The sequence below is a fragment of the Lentinus tigrinus genome (assembly GCF_003813185.1).
Source record: "Lentinus tigrinus ALCF2SS1-7 unplaced genomic scaffold L226scaffold_8, whole genome shotgun sequence".
In the NCBI taxonomy this organism is placed as follows: Eukaryota; Fungi; Basidiomycota; class Agaricomycetes; order Polyporales; family Polyporaceae; genus Lentinus; species Lentinus tigrinus.
Window position 1 is genome coordinate 143612 of NW_027137917.1, and position 17161 is coordinate 160772.

The window sequence follows — 17161 nt, forward strand, 5'->3', positions numbered from 1 at the left end:
CAGTTCCTTGATGTTGTGAACAGGGATTGAAACACTGTTCGCCTTTACGACATCCTTCCGTGGGAGTCATCTGATGCCACAGGTAGATCTCCGAGCCAGCACTGCAAGTGGCTCGGACTTCTTCTCTTCCCCGCCGCTCGCTGATCCATGCTGATCTCAAGACCTTCAGGGATACCGTTGCCGACTGATGTGATGGTCATAGGCCCGACAGACGTCGTGAATATGGATGAGCAGAGCCATATGCATCTGGCGTCTCTATGACTAGCCCGTGCGCTCCCTGTCCCGCCGGCCGCACAAGTGTCTGCGCTTGTGTCGTCGTTCCTGATAGACGGGCAAGGAAACCAATCATTTCCATTTCGCAGCATCGGACCCGGGTCAAACTTTGTGCTGCTCCCCGGAACGGGAGAGATTACCTCACAGCAGTGATGCGTCGCTGATTCGAGCATCGGTCGTCTGGGTCACTCGCGCGTCTTGCGCCGCCGCGACTTTGCGACATATCGCAATATAAGTGCGCTCCCCGACCGTCCTTCGTCCACTGCTTCTTTCCTTCATCCTTCACCCTCCCCCTCCCCGGCTTCCTTGGTAAACTTTCACTCATTTTAACCCCGTTGGCGTTGTTGCTGGCTTGGACGGCAGACTTGCAACATGTTATTCCGCTCAACCTCCGCCGCTCAAGCAGCTTTGCTTTTCCTTTCGGTTGCTGCTCCTCAGTCTGCTCTTGCGGCCCTTTACACCAGCCCTGAGGCTGCGTTCAGCCACGTTTCGCGCACTACTTATGACTATGTGATCGTTGGTGGTGAGTAACTTGTGACTATTCTGTGTAACTGTCGTGGATGCTCATGCCGTGAGGATGCAGCTGGTGCGGCCGGTGGCGTTTTGGCAAACCGGTTGACAGAGAACAGTTCTATCAAAGTGTTGCTATTGGAAGCTGGATCAAGGTAGGCGCCTTCCACAGAATTGCACATTGAGCCTGAGAGGCGGTGCTGACATACCGGCTGCATTAGCGACTACAACAACACGAATATCGAGATCCCATGGCTCGCTCCGGTATTAACTGGTTCGACGTTCGTGAGTGTCGTCTTGATCTTATCAGGCATGTTGAGCCACCGATAGTCCATCCATACTGAATTATTTTACGGCAGGACTGGAACTACACGACCACTCCTCAGGTGGGAATGAATGATCGTTCCATTGGTTACGCGCGTGGAAAGGTCCTGGGAGGTTCCACGTCCATCAGTATGTGGTTCTTCCACGCGTATCTCCTGCCTTCCTCACAGCGTGTTGCCAGACTACATGATCTACACGCGTGGTGCGAAGGACGATTATGACCGCTGGGCATCCGTGACTGGTGACAGCGGTTGGAATTGGAACAACATGTTCACATACCTGAAGAAGGTGCGTGATGTGCCATAGCCTAGACATCAAGCGATCGGCGCTCATCGGTCTGTTACCGCAGCTGGAAAACTTCACGAACTCGCCCAATGTCCAGAATGCTTCGCTGAAGTTCAGTTCCAATCTCCACAGTACCAGTGGTCCTGTTGGTGCTGGGCTCCCTCAGGTTTCTCTGCCCATTGACCAGATTGCCCTGAATGCTCAACAAGAGCTGTCCTCGGAGTTTCCGTTTAACCAGGACGTCAACTCAGGTGATATGATCGGCTTCAGTGAGTGCAAAATCCGACATTCGGACGATGCTCAAGGATTTACTCATGCTGTCCCCTGACAGGCTGGACGCCCTTCGCGGTTCGTCTTAACCGTACGCTCATCGTGATGGAAACCACATTCTGACGTGATCTCCCAACGGGATATAGATTCAGAACGGCGCTCGGTCGAACTCAGCTAGGGATTACATCCAGCCCGCCCTTTCACGTAGCAACCTCGACGTTATCGTTGGTGCGCAGGTGACCAAGGTTGTGAAGACCAGCTCGCAGGGTGGTGTCCCCGTTGTCCGAGGAGTGCAATACACCAGCGGCCCCAACAAGTACGTCTATAGCGTGCAGGCATCAAAGGAGGTTATCCTCTCCGCCGGCGCTATTGGTTCGCCGCAGATCCGTACGTATCTTGCGACATGTGTCAAGGTCCATGAACTCATCTGCGTTCTATATCACTAGTGCTCCTGTCGGGTATTGGTCCGAAGGCGCAGTGCACGTCTCATGGGATTTCTTCGCTTGTTGATCTCCCCGATGTCGGCCAGAACATGCAGGACCACCCGCTTCTCACTACCAACTACAAAGTCAGCTCTGATGACACGCTCGATAACCTGGGTTCCGACCCGGAGCTTGCCGCCCAGCAGCTTGCGCTCTGGCAGAACAGTCGCGTGGGCGACTTCACGCTTGGCGCCTGCAACCAGTGGGCTTGGGGACGACTTCCTTCTAACGACAGCATCTTCAAGGCTGTATCTGATCCAAGCTCGGGTTCAACGGCTCCTCACTACCAGCTGATCTTCTCGGTAAGCTATCAATCTATCAAACTCCCGACTTCCCACTGACACGACATAACGCACAGGATCTTTACATTGCCTTCGGCGGCGGTTCTCTACCAACGGGCAATTTCCTCACGCTCATCAGCAACCTCTATACACCGGTGTCTCGTAAGCCCCGATATCCTCATCACTCTTCGCCATGGCTGATTGCATATATGTGCGCTTCACATAGGTGGCAACCTAACGCTCAAGTCGACGAACCCATTCGACTATCCGATCATCAACCCTGGATTGCTCAGCGACGAGGGCGGCTTCGACATTCACACCATGCGCGAGGCTCTCAAGGCCGGCCGTCGCTTCCTCCAGGCCCCCGCTTGGGACAGCTGGATTGTTAGCGAATACGGCGACTCGGCGAACGCAAAGACCGATGAGCAGATCGAGGACTTCATTCGTGCGAACGCTCTCGTCGTAAACCACGTCTCTGGTACCGTCGGCATGGGCAAGAAGGGCACCACCGCTCAGGGTAGTGGCGCTCTTAACCCGGACCTTACCGTCAAGGGCACTATTGGTCTCCGCGTCGTCGATGCCTCTGCCTTCGTACGTATATCTCATTCGGAACGCGAGTGAAGCACCGAGTTGACTCGATTTGTTTGTGTAGCCCTTCGTTCCTGCAGCGCACACGATGATCCCGACGTATGCCCTCGCTGAGCGTGCAGCGGATCTCATCAAGGCCGCTCATTCCCATTAAAGAGCCTTCCACGCCCGCGATCTGACTATCAGTCTCATACCCTGTATGTACCCAGCTTTTCCGACACTGCTCATGAGAGATCACACACTCGGGAAGCTGCGACATACACCCGCACCATCTAATGGTATCAGTATCTATCATTCAGACTTCCTTCTATCTCTCGCTTTGATGTCCCAATGTCGTACTCCCACGATATCACCGCGCTCATTACTATCACTCGTTTGCTATCGGAAGTGTACTGTACATCATCATCGGACTTGGGTTACGCCAGTTAGTAGATGGACAGAAGCATAGCTGCACTGTTTCCTTTCCGTTTGCTTTATCTTCCGGGTTTGTTGTTGTTTTGTTTTGTTACATGTATAAGCTGTACCTACATGGGGCATATAGTAATCTACCAGAAGTGTCTTTCCTGTTCCTCCGGAACGACCAGCAAGATCGTCCGTCCGAAGGTCAGTGGGTTCAGAAACAATCTGCTGGGTTGGCTAAACCGGCTTTGCCTCGATGCGCTCGACTTCCTAGCCACGCCATAAGTATCTCTCCCAATGGACAAAGTCCGTTGGGTATCAAATGTCCCTGATCGCAGTGATTGGCGACGGGCGGTGGTGAGTTGTGCATGCTTTGTACTCTGCTTCTGCGCTGCGAGTCGATCTCATGCTAGACACCCCATATGTGCTGTCCTCTGGCCAGACTCCCGTGACCATCATGATCTGGAGATACATGAGCCGACTTGGCGGCTTGCGTCTTCTGCTTCTGTCCCGATGATCCGATAAAGTGTAGGGAGTCCCAGACTCACGACTATGACTGTGGTAGCGCCAACGTCCTCTCGGGCTGACCTCCCTTTTACTCCGTTTGGGTCAGAGTCTACCCACTTGAACGTACGAGGAATTAGAACAGACGGTGAACTAATGGAGATGACCTACTATGCCTATATGCGTCCTTTGGTAAGCCTTAAGTGAAGCATGGTGGTCCGTGCACGATGGTCTAGCCCGCAGGGTCATAATTGTACATGCTGCAGCCTCGGGGTCTATATGAACCGTGCTCAGCCTGAACCTCCGTATACAACACTCGATCCCAGCCACAGCCATGCCCGGTATGCCATCCTCGTTCCAATCTGTGTTTATGAGCTGAATCCGGTCTTCCTAGTAATCAATGATTTGAGACCTCGGCCACGTTTTCCGCCGCAGCACATGTACGTCGGGGATGGGAGCAAGGTTTCACTGCAGGAGCAGATGGGCCTACAAAGCTGTGAAGATATATTCGCGGCAATTCTGGTACGCATGTCCTCTCGTTGAAAGCACCGGAAATGCTAATTGGCATCGTCGTACAGCACGTCATACGGCGAACTTGTGCTAAACATGGCATGAATTTAAACGTGCCATACGGTCGTCAGGACCCGGTGGTGCTCGACATGGTCCATGAAAAGGTACTATATCCATTGTACAGTACCATGGATATGCTCACTGACATGTGGTGCAGCTTCTCGAGCGAATTGCGGTTCTGCGTGAGTTTGAAGATGGCTGGCCTGTCACTTTTTATCTCCGTAGTGAACTCAAGGTCCATTACCCAAGTCAAAGCACCTGCCATAAGGTTCGTCGAAAATACCACTTTAGCAAACTTCCGTGCCCTTCGTCGAGTTGGACATGCAGTACGCTATGCTTACTATACCTCATCCAGGAAATTCTCCAGTTGCGTCATTCGCATCGAGTTTCGGGATCACTCGGCACCCGGAGGAGCGTACACGGTCGGCTGCTAGGTCGATGGAAGGGAGGCCATTGGTTACGCCCTCTAGCACCCACATACATATCACTGAGGCGGCTGTCTGAGCCCTCTAAATCTACCTCAGGTAAACCTAGCAAGAGGCGCACGCGGACTACCTCATTTCGCACAAAGCAGTCAAGAGATCCTGCCGATCGTATCAGAGGGCAAATGTGGCGGTCGCCACTCATACTCCGAACGCGTCGATCGCCGGGGAAACGGCGTCGGTACAGGAGCTTCTGGCTTCCTGCCTCCCATTAGTCGACGCAATGCGACTAGCCTGCCTTTTCGCTTCTTCGGCATCAAAGACATACCCTATTTGCATGTCTTGGCTCGGATGGCTACCCGGGACCGGTGGTTCGATGAGCTCCGCGGACAGGGCCATCTAACCGAGATTCAAATGCGGGTAGTGCAGGAAGTGCTTGACAAGTTTGTCAAAGTATGAGTACTGCTTATTCGATGTGAATATCTGAGCGACAACCGCATGGTAGCGTGATGGTACAGTTCTGATTGATGCGGTTCCTCTTGTGTTCTCGACTACCACTGCGTACGAACGTTTGCGTCTCTAGTGACACAGTGAGTGTAATTCTGTAGCGCCTTGAATGTGCATGCCCGAGCCGAACGGAAGGCAACGAGGCCTGTGAGCTAACCTCCACTATGCTTGCTTGATACGCAAAGGACATTGTGCGGAAGGATACCGTCTCGACTCGCAACGCGACCGCCGCGGGTCCCGGACAAAGACCTCGCCCCGACGCCACTAGCATCATTTAACACTGCGCAACCGCTCAACGGACGAAGTGCGGGGCAAAGCTCACCTGACGTGCGGATACCGCCTGTAGAAGTCGCCGTCTCCCATGCCACCGCCATTGTTCGCAACCTAATAGTGGTACGGTCCGCGCACTATGCCGCGTGGGGTATCATTTCCCAGTAAACGGCGATCACACCTGCGCCAAATTTGTTTGCTCCTGTCAGCACTGCCCGATACATAGTCATACTAGTCGTTTCCTTGGCGCTGGTGTATCCGTCAGGGCTGCGCTGGTTGCACATGCAGAGCACGGTAGTACGTACTTCGGACACTGTTCTATCTTAAGCCTCCTGTTAGGGGGCGTGTGCATCTTGACATGCTGCTGAACCTAGTGCCAATGCCATGAGAGGATTGCACGAGTGGCAATTGAGGCCGTCCGCGGTGGCCGAGAAGGAAGATCCCCAATGGTGGTCAGAACAGCGAGATGACGCAGCGTGGGGAAGCCATAGGGACCCTGCCAGATGTGAGCCGGAGTGGATATCGAGGGTAGAACTCCCGCGCTTGGGACACAGGTTGTTGTGAGGGCAAAGTCGAGTTGAAATTTGAGAGCGGCGATGGTCACATACGTCCACGAGAGCACACGGCATGGATGGTGCGCAGACCCGTCGGAAAGTGCACCTAGGTTCAATAGAAAACGATAGAATATGCAATTACTACGACAGAAGTAGGTTGTCGTTAATAAACGGCACGGAGATACGGCTGTACGGACCAGCCTCCCGCGGACGATTACCTAAGAACAGCATGAAAGTCAATACTGAGAACAGTCGATGAGGGAAGGCAGGAGTGGCGACCGCACCATAGTGACAGAGACAGAGTCTAACTCTGGATCTCGGCCAACAGGTTCATCATCTGCGTCGGAGACATGGTGCTCCTTGGAGTATAACCGGCTCTGACGAGCCTACCGTAGACGGTGTCTAGAGTGACGGCAACTCGGTTCGATTTTCTCGACTTTTTCTTCCTGTAACGAGAGGGAACAGACGCGGACGCAACGAATATCTTGTCTTCGAGTGTCGGAGGCGGAAGAACGACGTCGTAGCGAATGGCGTAGATGCAAAGCTGGATGATGTCGTGGAGAGCATCCACGACGAGCTGCTCCTCCAATACTCCAGGGTCTCTTGGAGCGTATACCGGTATCTGTCCGATTTCAGCGGTAGACTCAAGAAGATGGTAGGCTGTGATGAGTGTAGCGCAATATTTGGAACCTAACTCAGCCTTGTACACTTCTGAGACAACACTGTGTGCCTCCAGAGTCTTCGGCAAGTCCACCTCCAGCAGCGGATACTGCTGGACCCAATTATCGGCAGGGCGTATGCCGAAAGAGCGCACACGCCAGGTTCTCCCGGGCTCTGGGTGATCGCGGCGAGGTTCGACGTGAAAGACAGCGACGTGTGGTACCCCAGCCTGCAGCTCTTCGAAATGGCCCCCAGTCACCAACAGATACGCCGCCGCTTCCATCATGAGCGTCGTTGCCACCACATGGTCTTGCATGAATTGGCCGAAGCTGGTGATAGCTGCGATCCTCGTCGGAAAGGGGCTCTCCTTCAGGTTCTGCAGCCTGTACTGAGGGCCCCACGGGTCCGCATATTCCTCGGCTGAGGTCTCTGGACCCCGTCGATCGCTCTCCCGGCACCAGTGCCTGGTTTCTCATGAGATGAAAACAATGATATTGATGGAGGTTGCGAGGACTCACTTGTGTGCGGGCCATGCGGTCTTCTGACATTCCCTGCTGCAATAACACGCCACGGCGCACCCGCTGCATCGCCGTACTTTTACACCTCGGGTTCCGCACGAGTGACAGTAGGTGGAGGGCTCCTGAATCCGCAACGTAGCATGCGTAGACGGACGGGGAACTTGGAACCATTCCTCGTCGTCGCTGTCGTCCATAAGTGTGGGATGGCGCTGCTCGCTATTGTCATGGACGAGCTCCATCATGTATAGTTGCATTTTGGCAGAGGGTGGGGGAATATGCTGCAAGCATGACTGTGTCGGAGAAGAAATACGATTCGTAGCGAACGGGGCCAGACTTGGACTCGAAGCTCGAATTCGGCTTGGCGAGGGTACATCCCCTGGGCGCTTAGAGCTATAGATCTCGATCGGGCAAGCCCGTCGATGCGATTCCGAACGACCGCCGTCACGGTCCAGACTACGACAGAAGAACTTGGAAACCACCACAATCATCTACACAGTACGCGTCACAATATTCACGGTATGGCTAGCATATGCGCCCCTGCCTTCCTGGTATGGTACACGGTGAACAACGCGCCCGGCCGCATATCAACGCTGCTGAGCCTTTTATGTCGTATGACAAGGGACAAGATGACAAGAGACTGCGCTCGGGATTGGCCTGTACCTGGTATGGTGAGTGTTCGAATGTGTGCCGCATCCGGGCACATGCAGCCGAACGCAGTCAAGATCATATTCTGGAAAGAAATGGCGAGGTACCATTTCTTGCGCAGAATATGGTCGTAGCTGCTCGGCTTTCCCGATTCGTTGGACACAAGACGAGAACCAGTGGGTGGTGCATCCAGAAAGACAACGGCGGTTGAGCCATATACGACACGTACGGGTGCGACGGTCGGAACCAGGACTTGCTGCTCGAGGTCGTACGGTTGACCGTCCCCACAGGAGTCAGTCGACATGACTTTGCGACCTGGACCTGGTTAGCTGCATAGTATTAGTGGAGAGAAAGTGACTCCACAGAGCACCATTTCATGTCTCTGCTGACGGCACCTGAGTAGGACATGCGAGAGAGAGCGAGATGACGTTGCGAGAGGGGATGGGTTCACTCACAACTGCGCGCAGATTTTTATATTCGGGGCTTAAACGGCGCCTCCAAGCGAATTGTCACGCAACGTGCTAGCGATGCAAAATGATACTGTGCATGTGTAGGCGTCGATGGTCCCTGATCAGTCACAGTGCCCCCAATCGACGGTCATCAGAAGACGACGACTCACCAGTCCTCGAAATTTGCCGTTCATGACCGATTGCGCCCCCATTAACCTCCGCCCGATCCTCTTTTCCTCGAAATGGCGACGGACCCAATGGAGTGGATACGCTACGGCGAGCTTCGCGGCAAGCCTGGCAGGTGAGTAGGCATGCGATAGGCAAGTGATACGTCCAGAAGGTTTTCTCGTCCGTGTGTTGTTGACGGCGCGTGACCCCCCAGGAAAGCAACAACTGCACAGCGTTGCTAGGTCGTCGGATGTCGGGGTTAAGTGAGCCGCCTCGGACGGCCACGCGTGCGTGTGCGGCGAGGCCTGGGTCAGGATGACGGGGCGGAAGGGAGGGTTCTGACGTGAGTTGCGAAACAACATTGATCCAGGGCGTGGTGGATGAGTGCAGGAAGGGAGAGCTGACGGGATTCGAAACTCAGAAGCGGCGTCCAACCGACTGACACGGTCACGCAACCGGCTTGGCCCTGTGCGCACGCTGGATCCGGCATGCAACAATGCAACCTCCACTCCCTTCCTCGGGTGACATGGACACATTCCGCGCCTTGCACATCCTGACGCCCTGCCTTCACTTTCGTCTGTATATCTGCATGCCTCGGCCCTCTGCGACCTATTCCTGCCCGCATCCGACTCGAGCGTGCGGAGACGGGATCCACCGGTAAGTACGAGAGTATGAGTGCATGGAACCCCTCTCTCTAGCTACCGACCGGCCCAACAGGGTCCTCGGCTGTCTCACGTCCCGTCGCGGGTTAGAACAATGCCGTACTGGAGCATGTCGCAGGCGGAGAGTAAAAACAATGTTGCAGGAGCCGAAGCACACCGTGTCGCCCGAGCACACGCCCCCCATTTCCGCTGGGTCAACGGTCGCTTCGCCTTCGCCTTCCGAGCGACTCGACGGAAGGTTCAGTCGGTCGGGCGTCCGAGTCCGTTGATATCGTCCTTTCCGTAAGACGATGCGCAAGCCAGGAACACGTTACGTGCCACCCATCACCGGTCACCACCTACGCCATTACGTTCCTGCCACTGCATTTGCGCAGCACTCAAGGTGTCACGGTCAATGTCATCATACTTGCATATGTATCATAGACCGTGACCACGGCCGCAGGGCGCACTTTACCCGGCAAAACACGCTCATCACGAGCCGCGGCGTTCGGGCCTTCAATTCACCACCACCGCCAAGTATGACCGCCTCGATAGGTGTAGTGTGATCGGGGCGCCCCGACATATGCAGCGAGATGCGAAAGGAAAGGACGTCCGAAGTGCGCGTATTTTACATACCCCCGAGTCCCGAGCCCGAGCTTGAGTCTGTTTCGTCGCCGACGCTCGTTTCGGACCGCTCGGCAATCCGCTATCGACGCCTACCGAGCCCACCGCCGATTGCAGCGGATCGATGGGATCATGCTTGGCTGCAGTTGGCTCCCAGCGACCGGATGTCGTTCATAGACGTCTGCGAAGGTCGAGGGGTATTGCACCCGAGAATATTCCCGAATTGCGCATGCAATATGAGCCACCACGGGTCAATGCAGTGGTCAATTCACCCTGAGACGCCGTTCCTGGTGGCTCCAAGATTTTGATCATCCACAGAGAGAAAGGAACATCATGTGCACCACTGTGCTGATGAGCTCCGTCAAATAAAGGTCGAAAGTCTCGGACCGAGCCCAGGCTCGGTCCCCACTTCAAGCTTCAAGATCGACTTGCACATGCACACATTCCTACGCCCTATACATATGTCCGACTGTCGCACCATATCCTCGGGATTGGATGCCAGCTTTCCATCCAAGGCAACCTTACCCCGGAATCCGATTCCTTCCCCGTAAGTGTTGTCGGCGTCCGCGGCAGCGGTGCACAAGAGTCGGCTCTTTGCGCGAACGTGGGCTCACATCCCCGGACGGAGAATCGCCGAGACTTCAAGAGACCCAAGCGGGACGAAGCGGACATGTGCCAGGCCGATTTTCACGGACAAGGTCGCTTCGCGGAGGCTTTAGGGATGTACCCGGCGGTTCGGGTAGCATATGCACGCCCCTTGCGTGGGTGTGAACGGATCTGCATGTGGTCGGCATTGGGACACGGCGGATAGCACGTCTGCAATTTGTAGTGCGCATTTAACATTGCGGGCACCGAGGGGCAGCTACGCCGAGGAGGCTGCAGTAGAATGGTAGGTTACGTCATAGTACATCGTTCGCCGCTTGTCTAGTAAGCGGCACAGATGCGGTCGTCGAAGAAGGTGTCAGATGTCGAGGTGCGGTTAGAGCGCTGGATGGCGACTTCGTGAAGGAAGCAGCACGGGTATGGCACAAACGAGGGGGATGTGGACGTGGAGCCGGGCGCGTGCAGAGACTTTGTATTGTAGAAGCCAGAGACTGCGAGAGGAGCGGACGAAAGGCACGGACAACGCGATAGAAGGGCGACGCTACGAAAGCCACCGGCGAATAGAATTTCTGCGACTCGCGCGGCCGAGTTACCGAGGCCCAGGAAGCGGTCTCAAGGCCCTCCTTTCCGTATCAGCTGCGAGAAGTTCTGGCGTCATGAAAAGCACGAGTTGTGTTGTGACACACAGGAGTCGTCGTGTAAGTCACTGCGCATGCCACTTACCGCTCCGCTGGGTCGTTGAGGAAACCGGTGCACGCTGTGGTCGACAGACATCGAGGGAGCCAGTTGCATATACCAGCCAGATAAGTGGTGGGAGAGCAGCTGAGAACAGGCCTAGGGTACCGGGAGTGCCAGCGTCCGGGGAGAATCCGAGTCTGTCACAAAGACTCGGAGCGAATCTGTGGCTAGAGCATGGCGTAGGCGCTCTCGACCGCGTCGGACGGGCTTTTCCGCCATGCCGTCCCTCTCAGTTACGCAGCGGACACACACAGTTGTGACATAGCGTGCGCGCACTCGGTAGGGCACCGCGGTCAGGCTGCCGATGGTGGGCGCAACGGCAGCGAGCGCGGCTCGCGCGGAGGGTTGCCGGATATGGCAGCCGCTGTGAATGCAGAGATCGAGATCTGAGGGCCGCGCCACCATCGCGCGCGGAGGAGCGGGCGACTCGCGGATGCCACTGCCAACGCAGCAACTCTCCTGCCCACCGCTCTCTTCGATGCACCCTCGTCCAGCAGCCCCCGACCGACGCCAGCGGACGCCGCGCTACGCAGCGGGCGTGAATCTGTCCTCGTCCGCGCGACATCAGCCCATCTCAGTCCCGTGGCAAGGCGTGGCTGCGCGAACCGATCAAATCGTACCGCAACTGGCCACGAGCATGTTTGTCGACCCGCGCGGATGATGCGCTGCGCAACATTGCCCCGCTCGACATCCGGCGGTTTTCTCGTGGATATGCGCGGAGCACAAAGACGACTAGTATACGGACTGGCGCGTGGCGGAGCACGCTGGCCCGCAGACCTGGTGAGGGCGGGATCGGCGTGTCGTTTATCGCAGATAGCGTTCGCTGATGCTTGGACAGCGGCTGGAGAGTGTACTCATCAGCCTAATCGTCGTTAATGATGCTGGCGAGGAGGTCGACGGAGTGGCAGACACTCAATCAGATACAGTTGCGCGATCCCAAGGAGCCAGCGGCAGCGTGCAGACGCCGTGATGACACCATGCCACTGTCCATTCGCCCCGAACACGCCTGCACATCGCACATACAATGATACATACATGTTATGTGGCGGGCCCAGATCTCCGCCGTCGGCTGCAGGCCCATCGTCGGCCAGCTACGGAGCGTGACGGTCGCATCCTTTTCTCCGGATGCTCAAGACGTCCTTCCTGATCAAACTCCGTGTGCCTCGCAGCCCTAACCCGTTGCGGAGGATGCGAGCATGGGAGGATACGGCAACCCTCCTGCTCTCTCCCGACTCTTTCGTGCGACTCCCTGCCCACATGGCGCCCCATCCCTCTCTATCCGTCCTTTTCGCGAGACTGGCTGGGCCTGTAACCGAATCTTGCGCACGCTCCGCCGCTCTTCATCCCCGCCTAGATCTATCGCTTCCTCCCTACTTCGTGCCCCCGCGTCTCCTCGTGCATTGACTTCTTCCTTCTCTTTCCCATTGATCTCCACCACGCTTACCAGAGGTAACACCACACGCCAATCAGATGAATATTGGTAAGTCCCCGCATTCGGCTCCCGTGTGCGTTCGTGACGTCTCGCCAGCTTATACTTATACGTCTCGCTCATCACAGGCCCCACATACCTCACTCTCCGACTCTCCGTACCTGATCCTCCTTCCTCGCCGGCCTGCAGCCCATGTCTCCACACAAGTTCCGCGTTGCGATCTGGTACCTTCATCCTCATACAGGCGCTTGACCAATGGTTCACTGACGCACTTTCTCTTTCCTTGCCTCACAGCGGAGGCGGTGTTGGTGGCCTCGTTTGCGCGGTCGCCCTTTCGCGATACCATGACATAGACATAGATGTGTACGAGGCCCACAACGCATTCACCGAAATCGGTGCTGGCATTGGTGTCTGGCCTCGAGCTTGGAGAGTCCTCTGCTCCCTTGGGCTCGGCGATGACCTGTCGAAAGTCGCCGTTGTTCCGCCGACGGACCTACCTCGTGCGTGTCAGCTTCGGCTCTTGTGTTACCCTACCATTGCACCATTGTTGTGGTACTCGTTCTGATCCGTCTGACTCTTTGCGATGCCAGAGATTGCGTTCCACTTCCGAAAGGGCGATCAGCCCGAGGGTGTCAACTTTTATACCCTCTCTACGCCAGGTTCGTTGTCGCCCGCTCCGGGCTCCACATCCCGCTAAGGTCCTCGTTCCTTTCCCGGAAGGAGGCTTGCTCGCCTTTCATCGAGCAGACTTCCATGGGGTGCTCCTACGTCATCTCGGACGCAATTGCGGCAAGCACACGAGCAAGCGTTTGGTCTCCTATACCCAGTCTCGTTCCCGACACCCCAGCGTCAGGCTTGAGTTTCAGGATGGATCCACCGCGACGTGCGACGTCCTCATCGGTGCTGACGGTGTGAAGTCAGCGGTTCGTTCTTTTATGGTGCAGGAGCTCGCGGCAGTAGCGAGGGCGGAGGGTCGATATCAGGACGCGGAGAAGGTCCTCGGAGCAGGACCACCAAAATGGAGCGGCACGGTCGCCTACCGTGCACTGTTCTCGTCGGACACCCTCCGCAGAAGGCTGCCCAATCACCGGGTGCTGGAGAATCCAATGCTGGTGCGCTAACTGTCGCGGGTTACCATACGCGGTCGGTGGCTGATACGCTCCCTCACGATCGGCCCAGTACCTCGGGAAAAATTCCGTAAGTGGTCACCTTCTTCCCCGGCCGCAGTCTGCATTGGCGTTAGTCTGACGTTTGCCTGCGTAGGAAATCACAGTATATCCAATACAGCGGGGTGTGATGATCAACTTTGCTGCTTTCCGCGCCCGGTATGATCTCGAGTACTCGACGTTCAAGGGGCCGTGGGTACAAGACGTCCCGTCCTCTGAAGTCTTGCAGGACTTCGACGACTGGGAACCCGAGGTGCAGGCACTCCTTCAGGTACAGCAATCCATGCACCCCATCGTGCCTGAGTGTGCTGACGTGCCCTGGGTGCTTGATAGTCCGCTGAGCGCATCAACCGTTGGGCGATCCACACAACCCTCCCTCTTCCTGCCTTCGTCTCTGGTAAAGTCGCGTTATTGGGTGATGCTGTACGTTTCCATCTGTGCATTACCAGTTCTAGAAAGTGACTGACATATCCTCTTCAGGCGCACGCTATGATGCCGTACCAGGGCGCGGGCGCAGGTCAGTCCATCGAGGTACGCCATTACTTGACACCGCTGTCACCGGCCTCCCCACTGATGAACTCTTCTGTAGGACGCGTTCATACTCGCTACTGTCCTCGGCGACCGCCGCACCACTCAGTCAACCATCGGTCGCGCACTGCGTGTCTACGACTCCATCCGCCGCCCGTTCGCCCTACGCATACAAGAGGCCTCGCGCGAAAATGGGATCCTCTACACCCTCAATTACCCAGGGCTGACATTCGACCGGCCTGCGTCTGCCCAAAATGGGAGCGAAGACGCGGAGAAGCTGAAAGAGATCCGGACGCGCGTGCGGATGAATTGGGAGTGGGCGTGGAAGACGACGCTGGATGGCGATGTCTCGAGGGCCCTGCGGTTGCTCGACGACCCGTCGTTTGGCAGCTAACTCTGTGGTCTTGTGTGTTGCAGCTCTGATCGATATCCTTGACTTGGCGCTACTAGAGAGCGACTTCCTTATACTACTTCACGGGACTAATCGGCCTTAATCTTGTTGTATGCTAGTAGCTACGCGACGTATGGTGATGCGGTGGGATCATACCCACCTTGGCATCAGGCATCCTGCGTGACACTGACAGGCCGATAAAATCTCGATCTGTCCGCCTGTTCGATCGAGCAAGCGTCGGTAGTGACGCCGCGGGATATCCGCCTGCGACTCCTCCGGCATCGAGAGGTCGGCAGGTTGTGAGTCACTGAGTGTGTCAATGCAGTTTGACAACAACGTGTGTCGCGTGTAGAGTACGAATGGAACGGGTCCTGAGTTTCTGTACGTTTGCTTGACACCGGATGGCTGGTTGCACGGCTTGAATATTGAATACCGGGTACCCTCCTTATTCCGGCCATCGGTCATTCAACTGTTACAAACTGTAGACGTGTTGCAAAACAAGCGAAAGTGCTTCAATGTCGCTTACTGCAGGTGGATGCGGCGTATTCGCTTAGAGGCTTGCACCGAGGTGGCCGAGAGCGCGGAGAGTTGCCAGAAACGGTATGTTGTAAATTCTAGCCGCCGTATTCCAAATTCGTCCAGCTCTTCTCCACTCCGCCATGAGTCCCGCGTTTGAATCCAGACCAACTTTAGATTCCTGCCAGAACAACTGGAAGGTGCGCATTTTGATCCTGACCGTTGATCCAAGTATATGCATACGCATCTCAATTCTGACTGTGTCCGCAGATGAAATGCAAACTCCCGTAGAGAGCCGCGTCGGTTCGGGTCGAGGATACGGTGCATGCCTATCCGCTGCTAGGACTTCCACGCACAAATCAACGTATTCCGGCCGGAGTTAGTGCTAAGCGCGTCGGATAGAGCGGCTGCTTGCCCTAGATGGTTACGACGGCGGAATCCCGCTAGCACAGCGTCGGAAGGTATGCGCATTTGGCAGTGGTTGTCGGAAGACCTCGCTGATGCATAAATAAGCCGTACTTCGAGCTACAGAACTCATCACTTCGATCACTCGCAACCCCTCATACGCACTACAAGCGCTAGTCGCCTCTATTGCGTATATATAGAGCAGGACATCTCTCTCCAAACCTACACACCCGAACACACCATGCTCAGCCACAAGTTTGCCACTCTTGCGGGCTTTGTTCTCCTCGCATCCGCCGGAGCACATGGCCAAAGCGGTATGTCCTCTATGTACAGTCTGTCGCCGAAGTCAGTCGTTGACTTCTGTCTTCACAGCTCCCGTCTCTGTGCCGGTCACAGAGCTTCCCATCCCGTCTGGAATGGCCAGCAGTGTCGTCCCCAGCGGGGCTCCTACTACCGCTACCAGCACGCTGTCCATCGTCGCCTCCACTGGCGCCCCCAGTGTCGCCCCGGGCGGTAGTGTGCCAGTGGCTTCCGTCCTTCCTACCTCGGACGTGCCCAGCAGCCTCCCGAGCGCGACTATCAGCACAACTGCTATCCCTATTCCGACTGACGACGGCGCCACATACGACGGCGGCGATGACTACGATGATGCCGACGACTCGACCAACACGTCGACTGAGACTGACAGCACATATCATCGTGCTCCGCCGCCGCCTAAGAACATGACTTTGTACCATGATAACACCACCACAACGTCGTACCACCATACCACCACGACTGCGCTGCCACTGTTGACGAATCTCCCGAGCCTCATCGCCGCTCTCCCCATCACCGACCTCCCCACTTCTGCACCCTCGCCTTCGGCTTCGTCTTCGTCTTCGTCTTCTTCTTCTTCTTCTTCTTCGTCTGTGGCTTCGCCCTCGCCCTCGCCCTCATCGAGCTTAGATGACGGCGACGACTCGTCGGACTACCAGGACGGCGGTGAGGACGATTCCGATTGGGAGAACACTGGAGATGAGGGCGATGATATAGATTGGGGTGACGATGATGGCTCCTCTAACAGCTCAGGCTCAGGCTCGGACGCTGAGCCTGCCAAGCGCGCCATGGGTCTGTTTGCACGACTCTTTGCTGCGAACACTGGGCGTCACCCTCACAGCCCGTACCGTCATAACGGAGGGCTCGGACGAGGCCAGATCCGCAAGTAATTGACTGGCTTGTAGTACCCGAGTAATCATCGTGGGTTTGAGCGCGCCTACGGACGCTGTGTGTTGAACTCTTGAGCTCTTGAGCTGTGATTGTCGTGATGGAATCAGATTTTCGAAACTGTACTATGGCATAGCGCTGCTCAATGCTGTTCGACCCCCTCGGGATAGAAATGAGACCGTGCTCCAAGTTTGAGTATCCTTACCATGGCCACCGTCACGGTCTTGTTGTGTGGCGG

The 17161-nt window shown here is 56.0% G+C and overlaps 5 protein-coding genes across 5 annotated transcripts; 4 read left to right on the forward strand and 1 right to left on the reverse strand.

Annotated features, from left to right (window-relative positions):
• Positions 1 to 645: 645 nt before the first annotated feature.
• L226DRAFT_460261 (alcohol oxidase) lies at positions 646 to 3167 on the forward strand (the record flags this gene model as incomplete). The annotated part of the gene is made up of 12 exons (XM_067675578.1): positions 646 to 796; positions 857 to 938; positions 1005 to 1068; positions 1143 to 1236; positions 1289 to 1395; positions 1457 to 1661; positions 1724 to 1740; positions 1809 to 2049; positions 2109 to 2446; positions 2503 to 2587; positions 2652 to 3016; positions 3078 to 3167. 12 exons carry the CDS (start codon positions 646 to 648, stop codon positions 3165 to 3167), a joined length of 1839 nt encoding a protein of 612 aa, XP_067536837.1.
• Positions 3168 to 4217: 1050 nt separating this feature from the next.
• On the forward strand, positions 4218 to 4991 carry L226DRAFT_559404 (uncharacterized protein; the record flags this gene model as incomplete). The annotated part of the gene is made up of 5 exons (XM_067683297.1): positions 4218 to 4257; positions 4311 to 4438; positions 4495 to 4590; positions 4644 to 4754; positions 4842 to 4991. Coding segments are annotated over exons 1-5 (492 nt in total), but the record flags the coding sequence as incomplete, so codon positions are not given.
• A 1404-nt stretch (positions 4992 to 6395) lies between these two features.
• Positions 6396 to 7703, reverse strand: L226DRAFT_533378 (uncharacterized protein). Its single transcript, XM_067680443.1, has 3 exons — positions 7418 to 7703; positions 6524 to 7363; positions 6396 to 6457 (listed from the first exon to the last, which is right to left on the reverse strand). The coding sequence occupies exons 1-2, from the start codon at positions 7669 to 7671 to the stop codon at positions 6544 to 6546; spliced, it is 1074 nt and encodes a 357-aa protein (XP_067536839.1). The 5' UTR covers positions 7672 to 7703; the 3' UTR covers positions 6396 to 6457; positions 6524 to 6543.
• A 5203-nt stretch (positions 7704 to 12906) lies between these two features.
• On the forward strand, positions 12907 to 14930 carry L226DRAFT_505567 (salicylate hydroxylase; the record flags this gene model as incomplete). The annotated part of the gene is made up of 9 exons (XM_067678037.1): positions 12907 to 12938; positions 13009 to 13214; positions 13305 to 13373; positions 13435 to 13826; positions 13894 to 13911; positions 13978 to 14151; positions 14214 to 14303; positions 14361 to 14411; positions 14470 to 14930. 9 exons carry the CDS (start codon positions 12907 to 12909, stop codon positions 14800 to 14802), a joined length of 1365 nt encoding a protein of 454 aa, XP_067536840.1. The 3' UTR covers positions 14803 to 14930.
• A 536-nt stretch (positions 14931 to 15466) lies between these two features.
• Positions 15467 to 17047, forward strand: L226DRAFT_559407 (uncharacterized protein). Its single transcript, XM_067683298.1, has 4 exons — positions 15467 to 15515; positions 15586 to 15776; positions 15829 to 16034; positions 16093 to 17047. The coding sequence occupies exons 3-4, from the start codon at positions 15962 to 15964 to the stop codon at positions 16923 to 16925; spliced, it is 906 nt and encodes a 301-aa protein (XP_067536841.1). The 5' UTR covers positions 15467 to 15515; positions 15586 to 15776; positions 15829 to 15961; the 3' UTR covers positions 16926 to 17047.
• The last annotated feature ends 114 nt before the right edge of the window (positions 17048 to 17161 follow it).